Source organism: Macrotis lagotis, chromosome 1 (genome assembly GCF_037893015.1).
Source record: "Macrotis lagotis isolate mMagLag1 chromosome 1, bilby.v1.9.chrom.fasta, whole genome shotgun sequence".
NCBI lineage: Eukaryota > Metazoa > Chordata > Mammalia > Peramelemorphia > Peramelidae > Macrotis > Macrotis lagotis.
The window spans coordinates 914,328,224-914,347,976 of record NC_133658.1 but is presented as its reverse complement, the minus strand read 5'-3'; the positions used below and the strand labels follow the sequence as shown (position 1 = coordinate 914,347,976).

General features: G+C 39.3%; 1 protein-coding gene across 1 annotated transcript in view; it reads right to left on the bottom strand.

The window, feature by feature from the left end:
- The window catches only part of LOC141509828 (uncharacterized), a 67,427-nt gene that overhangs the window by 33,538 nt on the left and 14,136 nt on the right, over positions 1 to 19,753 (bottom strand). The window contains 3 exon segments of the mRNA XM_074219649.1: positions 2,958 to 3,236; positions 3,239 to 3,364; positions 3,367 to 3,651. Coding sequence (XP_074075750.1) covers positions 2,958 to 3,236; positions 3,239 to 3,364; positions 3,367 to 3,651 — 690 coding nt within the window.

Sequence of the window (19,753 nt, the reverse complement as noted above, 5' to 3'; positions counted from 1 at the left end):
TAATTAATAAGCAAAGATATCCCTGATATGGACACATCCAAAGTGGCTTTGTGCAGTTTCCAGCAACTTACATGAATCAGGGTGACTGGCCCCATCTGGGAAGCTGCTGGGGGCGGGGGGGGGGGGTTCTGGCTCAGGAGATGCATTTGATTTGCATTACTTATCCCTGCACCAACTCTGGATATAAGATCCCAGGATTCCTACATAAATGACTGTAAGAACTGGATTCTACTACTTTTATGTGCTGCCAGTATGGAACAAATAAGGAAATCTGGACAAGGTATTACTTTAGGGGGAAACAGGTGCTGCATTTTGGCAATACTGAGTTTGAGTTATTATATTGAATTTGATGGTTTGAGATATCCAGTAAGCAGCTGGTGACATAAGATTAGTGGTGTATATACATAAACAAAACAAGACTTCAAAGAAATGCCTTGATGGTCTTTGATAAACCTAAGAATAGAAAGTACTATGGGAAAACTCATTCTTATGAGTAAAATAGAGGAAAATAGATTGCAGTTAGCAGAACATAGATTTAGTTTACTACATAATACATAACAGAAGGAATCTCAAAGGAATAAACCAAATAAATACAAAAAGGTACTCTATAAAAAGAGTAGGGTAGAATAGTAGGATAGTGGATAGGAAATGAATGTGTAATAAGCCATGAAATAAAGACAATTTTAAAAGATGAGAGAATTTTAATGTATGCAAAAGAAAATCAACACTAACAAAACTTGTGCAAATATAAAATCCTTGCAGCTAGAATAAGAATGGATTGGTCTTGGGATAATGTTTGTAATAAATATCTCTGTTAAAAGTCTGACTTCCCTACCTCTCTAAATAATTGACTCAAATTACAAATCTTAATAAATCATTCCTCAATGGATAGGAACAGTTTTCAAATTAAAAAAGTAAGCTATCTGTAGGTAAAAAAAGTTTAAAAACTACTAGAATCAAGAAAGTACAAATTAAAACAATTGAACATTATATACATCAAAATGGGAGATTTGTAAAAATGGAAAATTCAACTTTGGAGGGGATGATATGCACAATAAATCTTATATAAATAATATAGCTGATGGCCTAGTAATACAATCACTGGTCTTTCTTGCACCCTACGAAAGTCAATGATAACCTCAGACACTTAATAATTACCTAGTTGTGTGACCATGGGTAAGTCACTTAACCTGGTTACCTTGCAAAAAAAACCAAACAAAAATAAAAAAAAAGAAAGTCCATGTAAAAATACAATCTCTTATGTATAAAAATATTCAGCAGCATTAATGGTAATAGCAAGAACTTTAGCATAAATAAATATTGAATGCCATCTAATTGAAAGTGTTGTTAGCCCTAAAAAACACAACAAAAACAAAAACTAGCCATTATATTTTTCTGCTAATCTAGTCTCACATAGATGTGAGACACCCAATGTTAGAAATTCTTATACTTGTACTGAATGATTTATACAGTTTTGTATAATTTGTATGTTGCCTAAAGATCCAAGAACACAGATACATAATTCATTTTTCCAAAGGCTCCTTATTATCTCAATGCCAGACACCAGACTAGATCAGAAAGGCAATTTAACTAAGAATTTAGATTGGAAAATTGGCCAGGACACTGAGTAAATGTGAATAAAAGAAAATCAGACAAAGCAATACAAAAATACACAAACACTATCTTGTCTCTATAGATCTCTTGATTTGGAGCACAAAACGAGAGATTATAACTAGATCATTCTTTCCTGTTCTCCAATTGTAGAAGTTCGCAAATTGACAAACTACTAGTGTGTAATTAGAAAGTTCATAAAGATGAGGACTTGTGAAGGTTAAACTAGCCAGTCTAAGTCAAGGCTGCCAAAACACACGATCTAAATTCTTTTTCTTTGGGACGGGGGTCGGGTGTGGGGGGGGCAACTGGGTTCTGACTTGTCCAAGGTTACCCAGCTAGTTAAGGTTCTGAGGTTGGATCTGAACTCAGGTCCCCTTGACTCCAGGACCAGTACTTTATCCACTAGGTCACCTGGATATCCCTCTGATTTTTCTGATCAGTTAGACTAGCTAGTGCCAATAAGCCAGATGAATCAGAGAACAAGTCCTGTCACACACACAGACAGTAACGCCACCACCAGTAGTTGAGAAGAATGTGTGTCATCTACAATTTAGCTAATAATATTTATATATGACATGAAATAAAGAAAGGAAAGATGGTTGTTCATTAATGTGCAGTTGATGGTATACAAAGGAAAAACCATACCAGCTATGGAAAATGTAAATTGGGGAGAATGACTGTCCTTGTTAGTAAAGCTAAGAAAACTGTCAGTCTAGATAAGGAAGACATTCCAGAAACTGTTGAGACTATTTTTTTTTTCAGTTAAGTTTTTTGGTACCAGTTGGAGGAAAATAAGATATTAAAGAGAAAAGCAGTTGGTCCTTCAGTTCATGCATGTGCCTAAATAGAAAACAGGTTAATACAGAATAAATTGGAGTCAACATATTTGAAAGGACTTAATGCAGTGTAAACACCAAATATTCATTTTTCAGCAATTCTTATAGGAATTAAAAGGTGTTGGATGCTTAAAGTCTTTCCCACATTGGTTTCCCTTACAGGACTCCTCTCTAATATTTTTCTAATATTCTCTAAGGTGAGCACCTGGCTGGAAGAGTTTTCATATATTCAATATGCTCATAAAGTTTCTCTGAGTTCAAAAAATAATACTGTCATATTCATTATTTCTGCAATCTTTCTAGGATAAACATTTTGGTGCTAAGAAGGTGTGCTTCAACTGAAAGCTTTCCAACATTATTACCATTTTCTTCTACTACAAAGTATCTGTGGGATAAATAAGCAATTCAGATGAATCAAAAACTTTTCCATATCCATTATGTTGGTGATAGCTTCTCTTCAGTATGTTTTTTTCTGGTGGGACATGAACTGTGTTTGGAGAATGAAGCCCTTTCCACATTCAATACATCTATAAGATTTTTCTCTGGTATGAATTTTCTGGTGATAAAGAAAAGATAAATTGTGCCTAAAAGATTTTCCACATTCATTACATTCATAAGGTTTTTCTCCAGTATGAATTCTCTGATGGTAAGTAAGGGATATACTTGAGCTAAAAGCTTTCCCACATTCATTACATTCATAAGGTTTCTCTCCTGTATGCATCCTTTGGTGATATGTAAGATGTGTGCTCTGGATGAAAGCCTTCCCACATTCATTACATTCATAAGGTTTTCTCCAGTATGAATTCTCTTGTGGAAAGTAAGCTGTGTGCTCCAATTGAAGGCTTTCTCACACTCATCACATTCATAGGGTTTCTCTCCTATGTGAATTCTTTGATGGGAATTCAACTGTTCCCTCTGAAGACCTTCCCACATTCACAACATTCATAAGGTTTCTCTCCAGTATGAATTTTCTGGTGGTAAGTAAAGGATGAGTTGTATCTAAAAGTTTTTCCACAATCATTACATTTATAAGGTTTCCCTCCTGTATGAATTCTCTGATGGGAGTTAAGTTGTCTTTGAAGAATGAAAGCTTTTCCACATTCATTGCATTTATGAGGCTTTTCTCCAGTATGAATCTTCTGATGGTACCTAAAGGATGAGCTGAAGCTAAAAGTTTTGCCATAGTCTTTACATACATGAAGTTTCTTTTTAGGATGCATTTTCTGATGCTCAGGATGGTGTTTACGTTGCACTAAGTCCTTTCCAATTTTATTATAATCATGAGTTTGATTCATATTATATATTATATGATCCTGAAAAAGATTTGAATTCCACTTGAATGATTCCCCACATTCATTGTGCAAAGAAAGTTTCTCAGGATCATAATTCCAGCCTTCTCCCAACCGGGCAGACTGGTAATTATCTTTTGAGTATTGTTCCTGGGATAATTTGTCCATAACAATGTCAAACTTTGAAACAAGTTTCTTTCTTTCAGGTTCAGTTTTCCAATCTGAAATGAAAAAATACCAGTATTTAAATGTTTTTTCTTTTTCTTTTTCTTTTTTTTTTTTTTTAGGTTTTTGCAAGGCAGTGGGGTTAAGTGGCTTGCCCAAGGCCACACAGCTAGGTCATTATTAAGTGTCTGAGGCCAGATTTGAACTCAGGTACTCCTGCCTCCAGGTCCAGTACGCTATTCACTGCACCACCTAGCCTCCCCTATTTAAATATTTTTAACGAGGCAGTTTATTATATTATTTCATTTAATAAATATATATATTTTATAAAGAAAAAATGCTGTAAGCAGAATGAAAGAATTCAAGGACTGAGGAGTTACAGTCAGGATCACACATGATTTAGCAACTACCACTAGAAAAGAGTGGAGAACTTGGAACACGATATTCCAGAAGACAAGCATATGGTCTTACAGCCAAGAAAAATTTATCCAGCAATATCAAGTATAATGTTGTAGGGGAAAAATAGACCTTTAAAGTCACAGAAGACTTCTAAGTATTTCTGATAGAAAGACCAGAACTGCAGAGAAACTGATGTTCAAAGACAGGAGAGACCCAATCAAGAATAAACTGTTTACATTCAAAGATGATACATATGTTCCCTTTGAATTCTACCATGGGATAAAAGAGGAGGTTCAATTTCATAAGTCAACAACATGGAAGATTCTCCATCAATGATATCTTAGAGCTTCCTCCTGAATGAAGGACTTGAACTGCCATCTGCCTACCTTCTATACACTGGCCTGGACAGGGCTTTCTGGAGTTTTCTCTGTCACCCATCCATGGGATTTTCCTTTGTTCCAGCAGGGAGATCACATATGGTTTGGAAATGGGATACCCTACTCAAAGAAAATGAGAAAGTATTGAGGAAAGAGAATCATCTCAGAAGTTCAACAAGCCCCTCCTTTACCAGGGAAAAGCACCATTTGAGGATGACCAAGGGTTACTGCCAATGTAGACTGGGTGTGAAAGGTCAGGATCTGTGTTCTGTTCTATTTGGTATTTGTGAGTGGGGAGAAAGGGGAGTAGTCTAAGCCAAAGAGTGGTGAATAGTCACAACGAATGTTTAGCTCCTTCCTAGGCATAGAGAACCATTTCACATCTGTACTGAGGGAGCAGCCTTTACCTAAGGCCACAAAGGATGGGAAAGGCACTACTCCAAAGGAAGTAGAGTTCTCTTCCACATCTAGACTTAATTCACCCTGGTCTTGATATATCATGGATCAGCATAAGAAATTAAATGGGGAATTTTGAGGAAGCCTCAGAAAACATGCAAAAGTCACCAGATACAGAAAAAGTTTAGGTACTCAGAAATACATAAAATATATGAACAACATTATATGATATCAACCCAAATTTTGTAATAAGGTAAGAGAAAAAGAAAAATTCAGCCTTTTCCTTTGATATGAAAGGAGAGCCAAAATAATTTACAGGGATTTTCCAGATTTCAGTGTGCTGTACCCATAAACTCCTTGAAGTGGAAGGATAATTATACATTGAAAATGACTCTAATTTTACAAAGCACAAACTATGAAGAGGGAACAAAACAGTATGTCTCATGAATATCATGGAAATAGAGATGTGATTTCTCCTTGTCAAAAAAATCACTATTAATTCTTAATGGCCACACAGGTCCTGCCCACTATGGACTCAGGGGAATAGCTTCTTAGACAGTCAAAGGGAGGTCTCCTCACCCAGAGAGACCAGGTTCCTGTAGTTCTCCAGCATGATGACTTTGTAAAGCTCCTTCTGAGCAGGGCCCAATAGTCTCCATTCTTCTTGGGTGAAGTCCACAGCCACATCCTGGAAGGTCATGGCATCCTGAAACACAGAAAAATATACCCATCTAGGCTCCTTCACTTGGAATGTGGAGGAAAGTGATATTTTTTTTTCATTTTTAAACCTTTAAATTCCAGTTCTCTCTTTTCCTCCAGCTGCTCCCTCACCCACTTCTCAGGGAATCCCATTAACATGTGAAAGTATGCAAAACTTATGTGAAAGTGAAACTGGCACAAAGTTTGGGGAGTGGTCCTGAAGTCAGTGTGGGGACTGCCACCCCACTCTGTGCTGGACCCAGAATTGTGTGACAGCAACAACTGCTATTGACCAGGCTCTTATTTCAAATGCATTTCCTCACAATTCTATGAAGTACAGAAGGAAGCTATAAACCCCACATTTTCTTTAAGATGTTAAAAACATGGGAACTTATGCTCAAGATGTCAGAGAGAAACCAAGCATTGTTTTAGGGTCTCCTAGCTCTCCTTCAGAACCAATATCAATCAAATCTCTTAACAGATTTCAGAACAAAAAAACAGAGGGGATCATCCTCCAACAAGGTCTTTCATGGAGGGAACCTGAACATGGCCAGAACAGAGAGCAGAGGCCTAGCACATAGGCAGCAGGGTGTGGCCAAGGACTAACCTGAAAACCCACAGTAGTGGAAGCACAAGCCTTTGGGGTATGCAACAGGTGGACTGGGAGAGTTTCAGTAGAGCTACCCTGAACACCCATTCCACCAATCAGTTCACAACTAGTCTGAAAGGCTTGTAAGCTCCTGCATACCTGTGGGAGGACCTGGTTTTCTCCAGTACAAACACAGCCCCAGGTATTCTTACCATTCCCCAAGGTCCCAAGGTGAGTGGCAGAAATCCCCCAGCACTAAGCATTCAGAGAGACCCTCTGGCATTTCTAGCCCTACTAGCTCAGTGACTGGGTTACATGAGGATAGCCCAGATCCAGCCCCAGGTCTAGGGAGTGGGCAGCTGACACTCCCAACCCAGACTATCCAGAGAAAGCTCCTACTGGTGGGTCCCCTAAGTAATCCTCTGGGGCTCCTAACCCCAGTAAGCAAGGTCTCTAGGGTTCTCAACAGTGAAGGTCTGTGAACCAGCATCTCCAACATAAGATCCTAGAGAAAGTTACCATCCTAAAATGAAGAAAGAGCAATAGACCGAGGAGAGACAATTTAAGAATCACAGCACTACTTGAAAATCTTGATTAAAAAAAAAAAGCTTACACTCCATATTTCAAGATATAGTGAAGGAGAACTGCCCTGATATCCTAGAACCAGAGGGGAAAATAACCATTGAAAGATTACATTGATCCCCTCCTGAAGGGGATCCCCAAATGAAAACACCAAGGAATGTGACCAAACTCCAGATTGATCAGATCAAGGAGAAAATCCTTCAAGAAGCCAGAAAGAAACAATTCAAATACCAAGGAGCCAGAATCAGGGTAATTCAGAACCTGGCTGCATCAACATTAAGGGATCCAAGGGTTTTGAATATGATATTCCTGAGAGCAAGGGAGCTTGGATTAAAACCAAGTATTCACTATCCAGCAAAACTGAGCCTTCTCTTGCAGGGGAAAAGATGGACATTTAATGGAAAAGGAGATTTTCAAACTTTCCTGATGAAAAGAGCAGAGCTAAACAAAAAATTTGATCTTCAAATAGAAGACTCAAGAGATACATGAAAAGGTAAATAGGGGGAAAAAAACTATTATCCAATAAGATTAAACTGGTTACATCCCCATCTGGGAGGAAGATTCTCATAACTCTTTAGGACTGTAACTCTATTAGAGGGAATATACTTAGTCTAAAGGTATGAACATTCATGGGATGTTCTTGACTTTGATGGAATTATTTTAAAAATTATTTCATTAAAAAGTGGGGGACAGTATAAATAGATAGGAGGAAGGGGGAGATTGAATAGGACAAATTACATCACATGAAAAAGTACAAAGGACCTATGCAATGGAGGGAAAGAAGGGAGGATGTGAGAACTTTCTGAATCTCACTCTCATCATATTTGGCTCAGAGAGGGATTAACACACTCAGCTGAGTTTAGAATTTATTTTACCTTCCAAGTATTAGGAAGGAAGGCAGGGGAGGGAAGAAGGGACTGATTGAAAGGAGGGAAGGAAGAAGAGGAAAGAAGGGAAAGGGGAAAGAAAATGAAAAAAACAGGGATAGAAGAGAGAGAAACACATAGAGGGAGGTGGTATTTGGAAGCAAAACATTGGAGAGGAACAATAAGGTAAAAGAAGGAGTTGGGGTGGCTAGGTAGTGCAGTGGATGGAGCACCAGCCCTGGAGTCGGGAGTACCTGAGTTCAAATTTAGCCTCAGACACTTAATAATTACCTAGCTGTGTCATCTTGGGCAAGCCACTTAACCCCATTACCTTGCAAAAACTTTAAAAAAAGGGGGAAAACAAATGGAGGGCAATAAAAAGTTAGTAATTACAACTGGGAACGTGAACTGTCCCATAAAATGGAAGCAGATAGAGTGGATTAAAAACTAGAATCAATATGCTACTTACATGAAACATATATGAAGCACAGAAATACAGAGTGAAAGTAAAAGTTAGAGCAGAATTATATTATGCTTGAACTGAAGTGAAAAAAGCAGGGGTAGCAATCCTTATTTCTGTCAAAGCAGTTGCAAAAATAGATCTCATTAAAAGAGATAAGGAAGCAAGCCATATCCTCCTAAAATGTACCATAGACAATGAAGCAATTTCAATACTAAATATGTATGCACCAAGAGGTATAGCATTCAGATTCTTAGAGGAGAAGCTGAGTGAGCTATAGGATGACATAGACAGCAAAAACTCTACTGGTGGGAGACCTCAACCTCTCTCAGAATTAGATAAATTTAATCATAAAATAAACAAGAAGGAAGTTAAAGAGGTAAATAGAATCTTAGAAAACTTAAATATGATATATCTCTGGAGAAAACTGAATGAGGATAGGAAATGTCTTTTTTATTGTAGGTATGTTGCACCTACACATTTACCATATATTAGGGCATAAAAACCTCATGATCAAATGCAGAAAGGCAGAAATATTGAATGCATCCTTTTCAGACCATGATGCAATAAAAATCATGTGCAATAAAGGGCCATGGAGAGATAGAACTAAAACTAATAGGAAAGTAAACAACCTAATTTTAAAGAATGAATGGATCAAACAACAAATCAGAAAAAATTAATGATTTCATCCAAGACAACAACAATAATGAGATTCTATACTAAAACTTATGGGATATAGTCAAAGCAGTTATTAGGGGATATTTTCTATCTCTAAAGCTTACATGAATAAAATAGAGAAAGAGGAGAACTGAGCATGCTGCTAAAAAAAGTTAGAAAAAAGAAAAATGAAAAATCCCCAATTAAATATCAAATTAGAAATTTGGAAATTAAAGGTGAAATTAATAAAAACTGAAAGCAAGAAAACTTTTGAACTAATAAATAAGACTGAGTTGGTTTTATAAAAACTAATAAAACATATAAACCATAGGTTAATTTGATTAAACAAAGAAAATAGAAAGCCAAATTACCGGCATCAAAAATGAAAAAATGTAAATTCACTACCAATGAGAAAGAAATTAAAGTAATAATTTGGAACTACTTTGCTCAACTGTATGTCAATAAATTCAATAATTTAAGTGAAATGGATGAATATTTCCAAAAATATAAATTGTCCAGGTTAAAAGAAGAAATTAAATACTTAACCCTATTTCAAAAAATTAATTTGAACAAGCTATCAATAAACTCCCTAAGAAAAAAATCTCCAGGCTCAGATGGATTTGTAAGTGAATGCTACCAAATATTCAAGAAACAAGTGGTTCCAAATTGAACTATTTGGAAAAATAAGCAAAGAAAGGGGTTTGCCAAATTCCTTCTATGACACCAATACGGTGCTGATAGCTAAATCAGGAAAATTGAAAACATAGAAAGAAAATTATTGACCAATTACCTTAATGAATATAGATATAAAAATTTTAAATAAAATATTAGTAAAGGGATTACAAGTTACCAATAGGATAATACATTATGATCAAGTAAAATTTATACCAGTAATGCAGGATTGGTTCAATATTAGGAAAACTATCAGCATAATTGACCATATCAATAACAAATCTAACAGAAATCATGTTATCTCAATAGATACTAAAAAAGCTTTTGACAAATCACAGCACCTATTCCTACTAAAATAAACCTACCTAAATTCTCAGCATTTCTTTATATTACTTACAAGCCACAGCAGCAAGAGATAGAAAGAGAAATCCCATTTAAAAATAACTTCAGACAACATAAAATACTTGGGAGTCAAACTACCAAGGCAACCTCAGAAACTTTATGAAAATGACTATAAAAACCTTTTCACACAAATAAAATCAGTAAATAATTGCTCATAGGTAGGCTGAATTACTATAATAAAAAAATGACAATTCTACCTAAATTAGATTACTTATTTAGTATCATACCAATCAAACTTCCAAAAAATTACTTTGATAAACTAGAAAATATAGTAACTAAATCAATACAGAGGGAAAACAGGTCAAGAATATCAAGGGAATTAATGAAAAAATGCAAATGACTGGAACAGGGATAGCAGTAAATGACTATAATAATCTACTCTTTGATGAACCCAAAGATTTCAGCTTCTGGGACAAAAACTCACTCTTTGATATAAAGTGCTGGGAAAACTGGAAGAAAGTATGGCAGAAACTAGGCATAGACCAACATCTCATACCCCATACCAAGAGAAGGTCTAAATGGGTGGGTGATTTAGACATAAAAGTAATGTTATAAGCCAAATGGAGAACAAGGAATAGTTTACCTATCAAATCTATGGAAAGGAGGAGCAGATTATGGGCAAAGAAGACATAGAGAACATTATAAAAAAACCAACTGGATAATTTTGATTACATTAAATTAAAAAAGTTTTTGTACAAACAAAACCACTGCAAGATTAAAAGAAATGTAGTAAGTTAGGAAACAATTTTTACAATTAGTTTTTCTGACAAAGGATTCATTTCTAAAATATACATATATAAAGAACTGAATCAAATTTATGAAAAAATCAAGTCATTCCCCAATTGCTAAATGGTGAAAGGATATGAAAGGGCATTTCTCTATGAATCAAAGCTATCCATAGTCATATGAAAAATTGTTCTACATCATTATTAATTAGAGAAATGCAAATTAAATATCTCTGAAGTACCACCTCACACCCCTCAGACTGGCCATTATAACTAGGAAGGACAATGATCAATATTGGAGGGGATGTATGAAAACTGGGACACTAATGCATTCTTGGTGGAGTTGTGAACTGATTCAACCACTCTGTAGAGCAATTTGGAATTATGCCCAAAGGGCAATTAAAAATGTGTATACTTTTTGATCCAGCAATACCACTACTGGGTCTGTATCCTGAAGAGATCATGAAAAAGGGTAAAAATCCCACATGTACAAAAATATTCATAACAGGTCTTTTTGTAGTGGCAAAGAACTGGAAATTGAGAACTGGAGAATGGCTGAACAAATTGTGGTTTATGTTTGTGATGGAGCACTACTGTTCTATAAGAAATCATGAAGGACTGGAAAGACTTGCATGAATTCATGTTGAATGAAATGAGCAGAACCAGAACATTCTACACACTAACAGCACATGGAGATGGCAACCATGATGGATTTGTTCATTTCAATAGTACAATAATTAAAGCCAATTTTAAAAGACTTGTGATGAGAAATACCATCTATATCCAGAGAAGGAACTGTGGAGTTTAACTGAAGACCAAAGCTTATTAAGTTCAATTTTTAAAAGTTGTCTTCTATATTGTCACTTTTTTCTGTCTAATGTTTTCCTTCTTCTTTTTGCATCTGATTCTCTCATAACATGTTCAATATTGATCTATGTTTAGCATGGTTATAAATGCAGAACTTATATCTGATTGCCTTCTGTCAGGGGGAGGAGAGGAAGAAAAATTGAAAACTTAAAACCTTGCAAAAATAATAAGACTGGTTAAGAACTACCATTGCATGTAGCTGGGAAAAAATGAATAAAATATTAATTTTTTTTAAATTTTAAAAATCTAAGTATAAGATTTAACATTTCAGACAGATACCATCTTGCCTGACTTATTACTCTGAAACCTATTAATTTTAAAGGGATTGCTACTCCTGATTCTGTAACCTCACAATACTTCTGTCTTCAATGTTTTTTTTTTGCAAGGCAGTAGGGTTAAGTGACTTATCCAAGGCCACACAGCTAGGTAATTATCAAGTGTCTGAAGCTGGACTTTAATTCAGGTCCTCCTGACTCCAGGGCTGGTGCTCTATTCACTGCGCCATCTAGCTGCCCTTCTTCTGTCTTCAATGACCAGAAACAAAAGGTTCCCCTGACTTGAGTCCAGACCCAGTTCAAATTACACCTTCTAAAGAAGCCAGTTCCTTTCTTTGTGAGGTTCCCTTTGATCCACTTTGTCAACTACCTTCTATGAGTCTGGTTATTTAGGACTTACGCTCCCTCACCCAGGAGCTCCCTGAGGACAGGGGCTTTTGCCTTTCTTGGTCACCCCAATGGTCAACACGGAAGCTCACACATCCAAGACGCTTCAATAAATAATACCCTCTGACTTACTGACAAACTGAACTGTGAAGGTTGGGGAAAAAAGTCCGAGCAAGTGGAGTATTTGTGTCAGAGCATCTCATGAAGATACTCCTAAGAATAGCAGCTGACCTTTGGACAGCTAAAAGTTTTACAGAGTGGTGTATGGTTGTCTGGGTCTCAGCACAAGCTCCCCTCGGAGAGGAGGTACTCCAGGCTGGGCTGATAAAGGGGAACATATATCATGTCAATGAATCATTCAGTAAATGTTTATTAAACTGAAAAGCAAGTTACAAACAGGACAAATAGGAAATAATTAACACAAGGAAGATAATGGAATTAAGAGGGATTGGAAACGATTTCCTGTACAAGGTAGGAATTGGTTGGGAGTCGGAGGTCAGGATGGAGAACAACTATCATTCTGGGCACAGAGACATCATCTGCAGATGGCAGGAGGCTCTTCAGTTCCTTTGGTAAGAGGTTCGTGCGCACTCGGGTCCACTGCAGCCGCCCAGTTTGTAACTGGTCGTTCTACACCGGCCTGTTCCAGGCCTGAACAAGGGGTGTGTCTCCACTGATGCTTGTCCTTCATTCTTGAAGAAGCCCAGGGCATCAGGGAAGTGATGCCAGGACTAGTAACCGGGGCTTGAGCGAGGGGAGGCCTCGCTGTCTCCTCCAGGCGTCTGGGTCCAGTGGGGCCTCATAGTTCTTAGAAATACAAAGTGTTCCATGCAGCTGGGGAGCGGGAACAACAGGTCGGCTAGGGCACCGAGAAGTGCCGCCGCTGCGGCGTACTTTAAGCAGCCTCGGGGTGTTCGCCGCCCCGGCAGCCCGAGGGGAGCACTGTGCTTGCTGACCAGCCCCAAGCCGCGGGCCGGGGCGTCTCTGTGCGCTCACACCGGCGCCCCCTCGGGGCAGAGCCCCTCCCCCTCCCCTCCTCCTCCTCGGGTGCCAGGCACGGGCCGGGGGGCATTGCCCTCGGCACTCGGGGAGCCCCCGCTCACCAGCCCCTCGGGCCCGAGGCCCCAGTGCTGGGGGCGTCACGTGTCCCGCTGCCCCGCGCCCCCCCCCACTCCCGGCCCCGGCTCCATCCGGGCTCCGCCTCCTCCGCCACAGGCCCGGCCCCGCCCCGCGCGCCCCCCTCAGGCCGCGGGGGGAACCTCGGGGGGAGGGGAGGGGGCGGGGCCGAAGAACAAAGCCGAAGCCGCCCGCCCCGGCGTTCGTGCGAAGGAAACGGAAATCCTGGCTACGCGTGGCCTTATGGGAGTCGTAGTCCAGAGGCCCGACCGCGGCGTTCTGCGCATGTGCCAGGAAGAGGCCCCGGCGGCCCCGGCTCCCGCGGCGGAGGGTCACGTGCTCCGGCTGGCCTGGGCCCCGCGGGCGGGAGGGAGAGCCTGGCTGGGCGGAGCGGGAGGGTCTTCCTGGGGAAATAAGTTGTGTTTCAGATTGGGCAGCGTTTCCACTTTCTAGACTTCTTGCTTCTCCCCTCCCTCCTCCCTCCTCCCTCCTCCCTCCACAAAAGCAGGAAAGAAATGACAGAAACACTCAGTAATGGCCTGGCTGGGTGACCTTGGGCAAGTCACTTAACCCCACTGCCTTAAATAAGAAAATCAATCATTTTAACTCCTCCAGGCTGGTGCAGAAATACAACCTCGGGCATACATTAGTCCCTCCATGGCCCTGGGGCACCGCCCGGGTCATGGCCGCTGCGTGTGGCCTCTGGGACCCGGGCCCTCGCGGACCGGACAGTCGCTCCCTCCGCCTCCGCGTGTTTGCTACAATGTTGCCGTCCCTTACCCGGCCTGGCCCCGGCCCTCCCGCCATTCCTCACACCACGTGTTTATGTTCAGCCATTCGCGGCTCCTCCCTACAAAGCATCTGCCACAGATACAGAGAGGGCGCGGGGGGCGCAGAGAAGGGTCGGACACAACATCCACAAGACTGGGCTCATTTCTCAAGCCACGAGGAAAACCTCGACTAGTATTTCCATGTGGAGAGTCCTACAAATAGTGTCTAATGTACCCCCTTAAATGCAGCCTCGGTTTTACTCCCTACTTCAGATTCCTTAAGTCACCTTCATAATTTCCCCTTCTTTCTTATTTTGTTAAAGATCTCTTTTCTCTCATTCTGAACCTTGGTCCTTTTTACATAGAAGGCAGAGATGGGAATGCCGCCAGATCCAGAGGTCTGCTGCTGGTGGGCAGATCCTAGTCAGCTGGGGTTCTTTTAAGTGAAGAAATCACAAAACCCTCTGAATTAGGGGTTTAAGAAAAGGTATACATTTTAATTCACAGATTACTGCAAAACGTTCACAGGTTAATTCATAGCATTCTTTAGCAAGGTAAAGAAAGTGAGTTTTTAAGGAGATAGTAAATTAAAAAAGAGAAGAAACAGCTATAACCTAGGCTGGGGAGATCAAAGACCATTAAGAAAGGAAAAAGGGAAGGGGAAAGGAAATAACCAAGAGGCAGGTAGATGGGCTGGGATCACATGGATCCAATATGGAGAAGAGCTTAGGCAGAGCCCAGTCCATCTCCTATGCAGGGAAAAGTTAAGGGGCACCAGGAAAGACCATGGAGTGGCTTACTATATACACAAAGTTGTATTTCTGCACAAACCTAAAGGAGTTAAAATTAGTGATTAATGCTAAATTCTTTAAAAAAAACTTTTTTATTTAAGGCAATGGGATTAAGTGACTTGCCCAAGGTCACACAGCTAGGCAATTATTAAGTGTCTGAGGTCACATTTGAACTCAGGTCCTCCTGACTCCAAGGCCGGTGCTCTATCCAATGTGCCACCTAGTTGCCCCCTAAACTTAAATTTTTAAAGTCGAGAATTTATAGCAGCTGATGGCATCAATTTGACTGAGAATTAACAATCTGACTTTGCTAAAACTAGGTTTTCTTAAGGAATTTATGATGTAAAACCTTCTAGAAGAGCCTGTTGAGATAACTTGGAAACAGTAGTCTAGATAGAATTACACAACAAACTTGTATAGAGTCAATATAAGGAAAGTTTAACAGTTTCAAAAAACTTACTATTTTAGCAGTGTCTATTTGCTAGGTACATTCCTAGCTTATATAAGTTTGCTGGTACTACAATATTTGTCTCTTAATACAGAAAAAAGGGAAAGATAACAATATTTCTTTTTGCAGAATTTCCCTGCTTCAAGAAGTTGGTCACCATTTTCCTGGTCACCAATTTTTTTTAATTTAATAAGGTTACAGTAGTGGCTAGGTGGCACAGTGGATAGAGCACTGGCCCTGGAGTCAGGAGGACCTGGGTTCAAATCCGGTCTCAGACACTCACACACCTAGCTGTGTGACCTTGGGCAAGCCACTTAACCCCATTTGCCTTGCAAAAACCTAAAAAAAAAAATAAGGTTAGAGATTGTTCCATGTATTGTTATCTTCCCCTCCTAGATACCTAAAATCTGTTCTGAGAACAATTGTACTCATAGTTCCTCTTATACAGATCCCCCCCTCCATGGTTTAGCCTTTTAAAAAAAAAATGATCAAAACGGCTTAACACACACATGAATTAATATTTCTCTAAATTTGCTAATTATGAAGGTGTGAGTGGACGGCAGGTGTGAGGGTTCTGACCAGAAAAGCAAACCTCCAAGGATACAGCTTTGAAAGATTTTCTTTAATACAATTTCACTATCAGAAGGTGGGATCTGAAAAGCTACTTCTGCCTTGTCCATCAAAGGAAGGGAATGGCCTTCAATTGAGGATGCACCTGGATATAAGACACAACTACTAACAGGTACATCCAGGAGGGAATACCTGGAGAAATGGCTTCTCCTAAACCAGGATCTTTATGTCTTTTCAGTTATGTCAAGACCTCCAAAAGTGCAAAGTGAATCTTTCTCCTTCAGGACGTTGGCACACCTAGTGACTCCTGATGCAATGGAATTAGAGACCTTCAAATTTTATGCCCATGGGATTTCCTAAAACAAGAGCTGCCATGGGAATAAAGCATTGTAATTAACTGTTGCTGAGTTGTAAATTGATGAAAGTATTCTGATAAACAAATCTAAACTATTCAAGAAAAGACACTCTTGCCAGGAGCTCCACTTTGGGCTCCTTCAATTCCTTTAAACAAAACCATTCATAATACCATGATTTGTGATAACAAGAGGCTGGAAAGAAAATTTTTGCTCAACAATATTATCATGAATGAACAAATTTTGGCATTTTAATATATTGAGATTTTATTGTGCAGTAAAGAATGATAACATGACTGTTCACCAGAGTGAGAATGCAAGAGGAATAGGGAAAATCCTTCCAAAATATAAAATATTATAATTAACAGAAGACCAAAATAATACATGTATCCTTTTTTGTGTTAAATAGTAAACTGAAAAATTGGCACATTATCAGACATATTCACTATGACAAAACTTTGATGTTTTTAGGGGGGGTGTATTATTAGGAGGAATGTTTGAGTATTTGTGTGGAAATGTCTATTGGGTCAAAACAAAATAAGAAAAAACAACTCCCCTCACCCCCAACTGACTGCATAGGAAAATTATAAATATTAAGAAGCCTGTAGGATTCTCCTCCAATAAGAATTCAATGATAGTGTTAACCTTAAAAACAAAATCTTAAAAATATGGGGTTAAAATAAAATGACAGAAAAATATGTTAGACATGAAGTTTTATTCTCTGGGATTTACCACTGACCTATAGGTGGAGGCCAGGGAAGCTAGGTGGTGCAGTAGATAGAGCACTGGCCTTGGAGTCAGGAGGACAGAAGTTAGAATCCAGCCTCAGACGCTTACCCCTTACTAGCTGTGTGACCTTGGGCAAGTCACTTAATCCTGATAGCCTCGCATCCAGGGCCATCTCCAGATGTCCTGATTCATATCTGGCCACTGGACCCAGATGACTCTGGAAGAGAAAGTGGGGCTGGTGATTTAGCACCCTCTCACTCAAATCCAGTTCATATGCTTTTCATGGCATCAGCTCCCTGATGTCGTGGTCTTCTTTGAAAATATGTAATACTAAAAAAAGAAGTGTTTTTTAGGCTGAAAATTTCAAAATTGAAAAAGATGGAGGGATGGAGCCAATATGGCAGAGAAAAGGCAGGGACTCACCCAGTTCTCCCCCCAAACCACTCCAAATACCTTTAAATAATGATGCTAACCAAATTCTAGACTGGCAGAACCCACAAAAAGACTGAGTAAAACAATTTTCTAGCCAAGCAACTTGGAAGATTCACAGGAAGGGTCTGTTGCACCAGGGTTAGAAAGGATTGGCAGTACAGTTCCAGCCACATCTGAGGGAACCCGGCGCAATCATCCAGAAACAGACGGAGGGGTGCCTGGTCAGTGGCACTGGTGGCAAGTTTCCAGATCTCTTGCAAGGACAGTTTGAAAGGTCAGCAGGAAAACTGTCACAGGAGGGTGAGAGTAGAGCACAGTAGAGTTCAGGCCTTAGCAGAGCAGAACCCGCCCCAGAGACCTAGAGCAGGACTTGGAGCCACTGAATCTGCAGTGGCATCTGCTTCCACTGTGTTCATCCCACAAATGGTAGTGGGGGCAGAAGAGATTGCAGGGATCTCTTTGCTTCACTGGGGCAAGACTTTGGTGCTTTGTCCATACTCAGATCCAGGCTACGCTCTTGGGCTTTAGTCCCAGGAAAAGGGATAGAAGCACCCAGGAGCTTACTGACTTGGTGGAGCAATGGACTCTCCTCACAGTTTCAGAGCCAGTGATCACCCACAGACCGGAATATAAGCCAGGACAGTAGTCATAGTCCCTTATAAGTTGGAGCTATTTAAAATTTGTCTCTGGAGGAGAGAAGGTATCTTAAAATAGCTGCAAAGATCCTTAAAAGCTTGGGACAGTGCATCGTCCACCCTGAAAACGGACCCTCACCTTAACAAAGAGTTAAAATCAAGTCACAGGCTAAAGAAATGAGCAAATAGCAGAAGAAGAAAAAATTCACCCATAGATAATTACGTTGGTCATATGGAGGATAAAAAGACACAGAAGAAGATAACAAAGTCAAAGCTTCTATGTCCAAAGCCTTCAAGAAAAATATGAATTGGTCTTAAACCAAGGAAAAGCTCATAAAAGAAAATCAAGTAAGGGAGGCAGAGGAAAAATTGGGAAGAGAATTGAGAGCAATGCAGGAAAATCATGAAAACTGAATCAGCAGCTTGGTGAAGGAGATACAGAAAAATAATGAAGAAAATAATGGCTTAAAAACTAGACTGGACCAAATAGAAAAGTGTCTTCTATAAGAAGAATTCCTTAAAAAACAGAATTGGTCAATTGGAAAAGGAGAAACTTGGGTGGCTAGGTGGTGCAGTGGATAGAGCACCAGCCCTGGAGTCAGGAAGATCTGAGTTCAAATTTGGCCTCAGACACTTAACAATTGCTTAGCTATGTGACTTTGGGCAAGCCACTTCACTTAACCCCATTGCCTTAAAAAAATTTTTTTTTAAAAGGAGATACAAAAGTTCACTGAAGAAAATAATTTCTTAAAATAAACTGGACAAAGGGAGGCCACTGACTTTTTGAGAAATCAAGAAACAATAAAACAAAACCAAAAGAATGAGAATGTAGAAGAAAATGTGAAATATCCCAATGGAAAAACAGCTGACCTGGAAAACAGATGTAGAAGAGATAATTTTAAAATTATTGAGTACCTGAAAGTCATGACCAAAAAAAAAAAGAGCCTAGATGTCATTTCCCCAGGAAATTTTAAGGAAAACTGCCCTGATATTCTATAAACAGAGACTAAAATAGAAATTGAAAAAATACATTTATTACCTCCTGACATCCCAAAATAAAAACTGCCAGGAATATTTTAACCAAATTACAGAACTCCCAATCAAAGAGAAAATATTGCAAGCAGCCAGAAAGAAACAATTCAATTATTATGGAGCCATAATCAGGATAACATAAGATTTAGCAACTTCTACATTAAGGGATCATAGGGTTGTGAATATGATATTCCAGAAGGCAAAAGAACTTGGATTACAAAAAAAATTTTACCCAGTGAAAATAAACATGCTCTTTCAGGGGAAAAGATGAATATTCAGTGAAATAGGGGACTTGCAAACTTTTCTGATGAAATGATAAGAGCTGAACAGAAAATTTGATTCTCAGATATGAGACTCAAATGAAGTAGAAAAAAGGTAAACAGGAAAGGCCAATTATAAAGGGCTTTAATGATGTTGACCTGCTTATGTTCCTGCAAGGGAAGATGATACTGATAAATCATATAAACTTTCTCATTTACTAGGGCATTTAGAAGGGGCATATATAGACAAGGCACAGGAGAGAGCTGAATTTGAAGGTATACTATACTTAAAAGATGGAGTTAATGGGTAAGAGAGGGAGAAAATGGGGGCATGAGTGAGCCTTACTCTCATTGGAATTG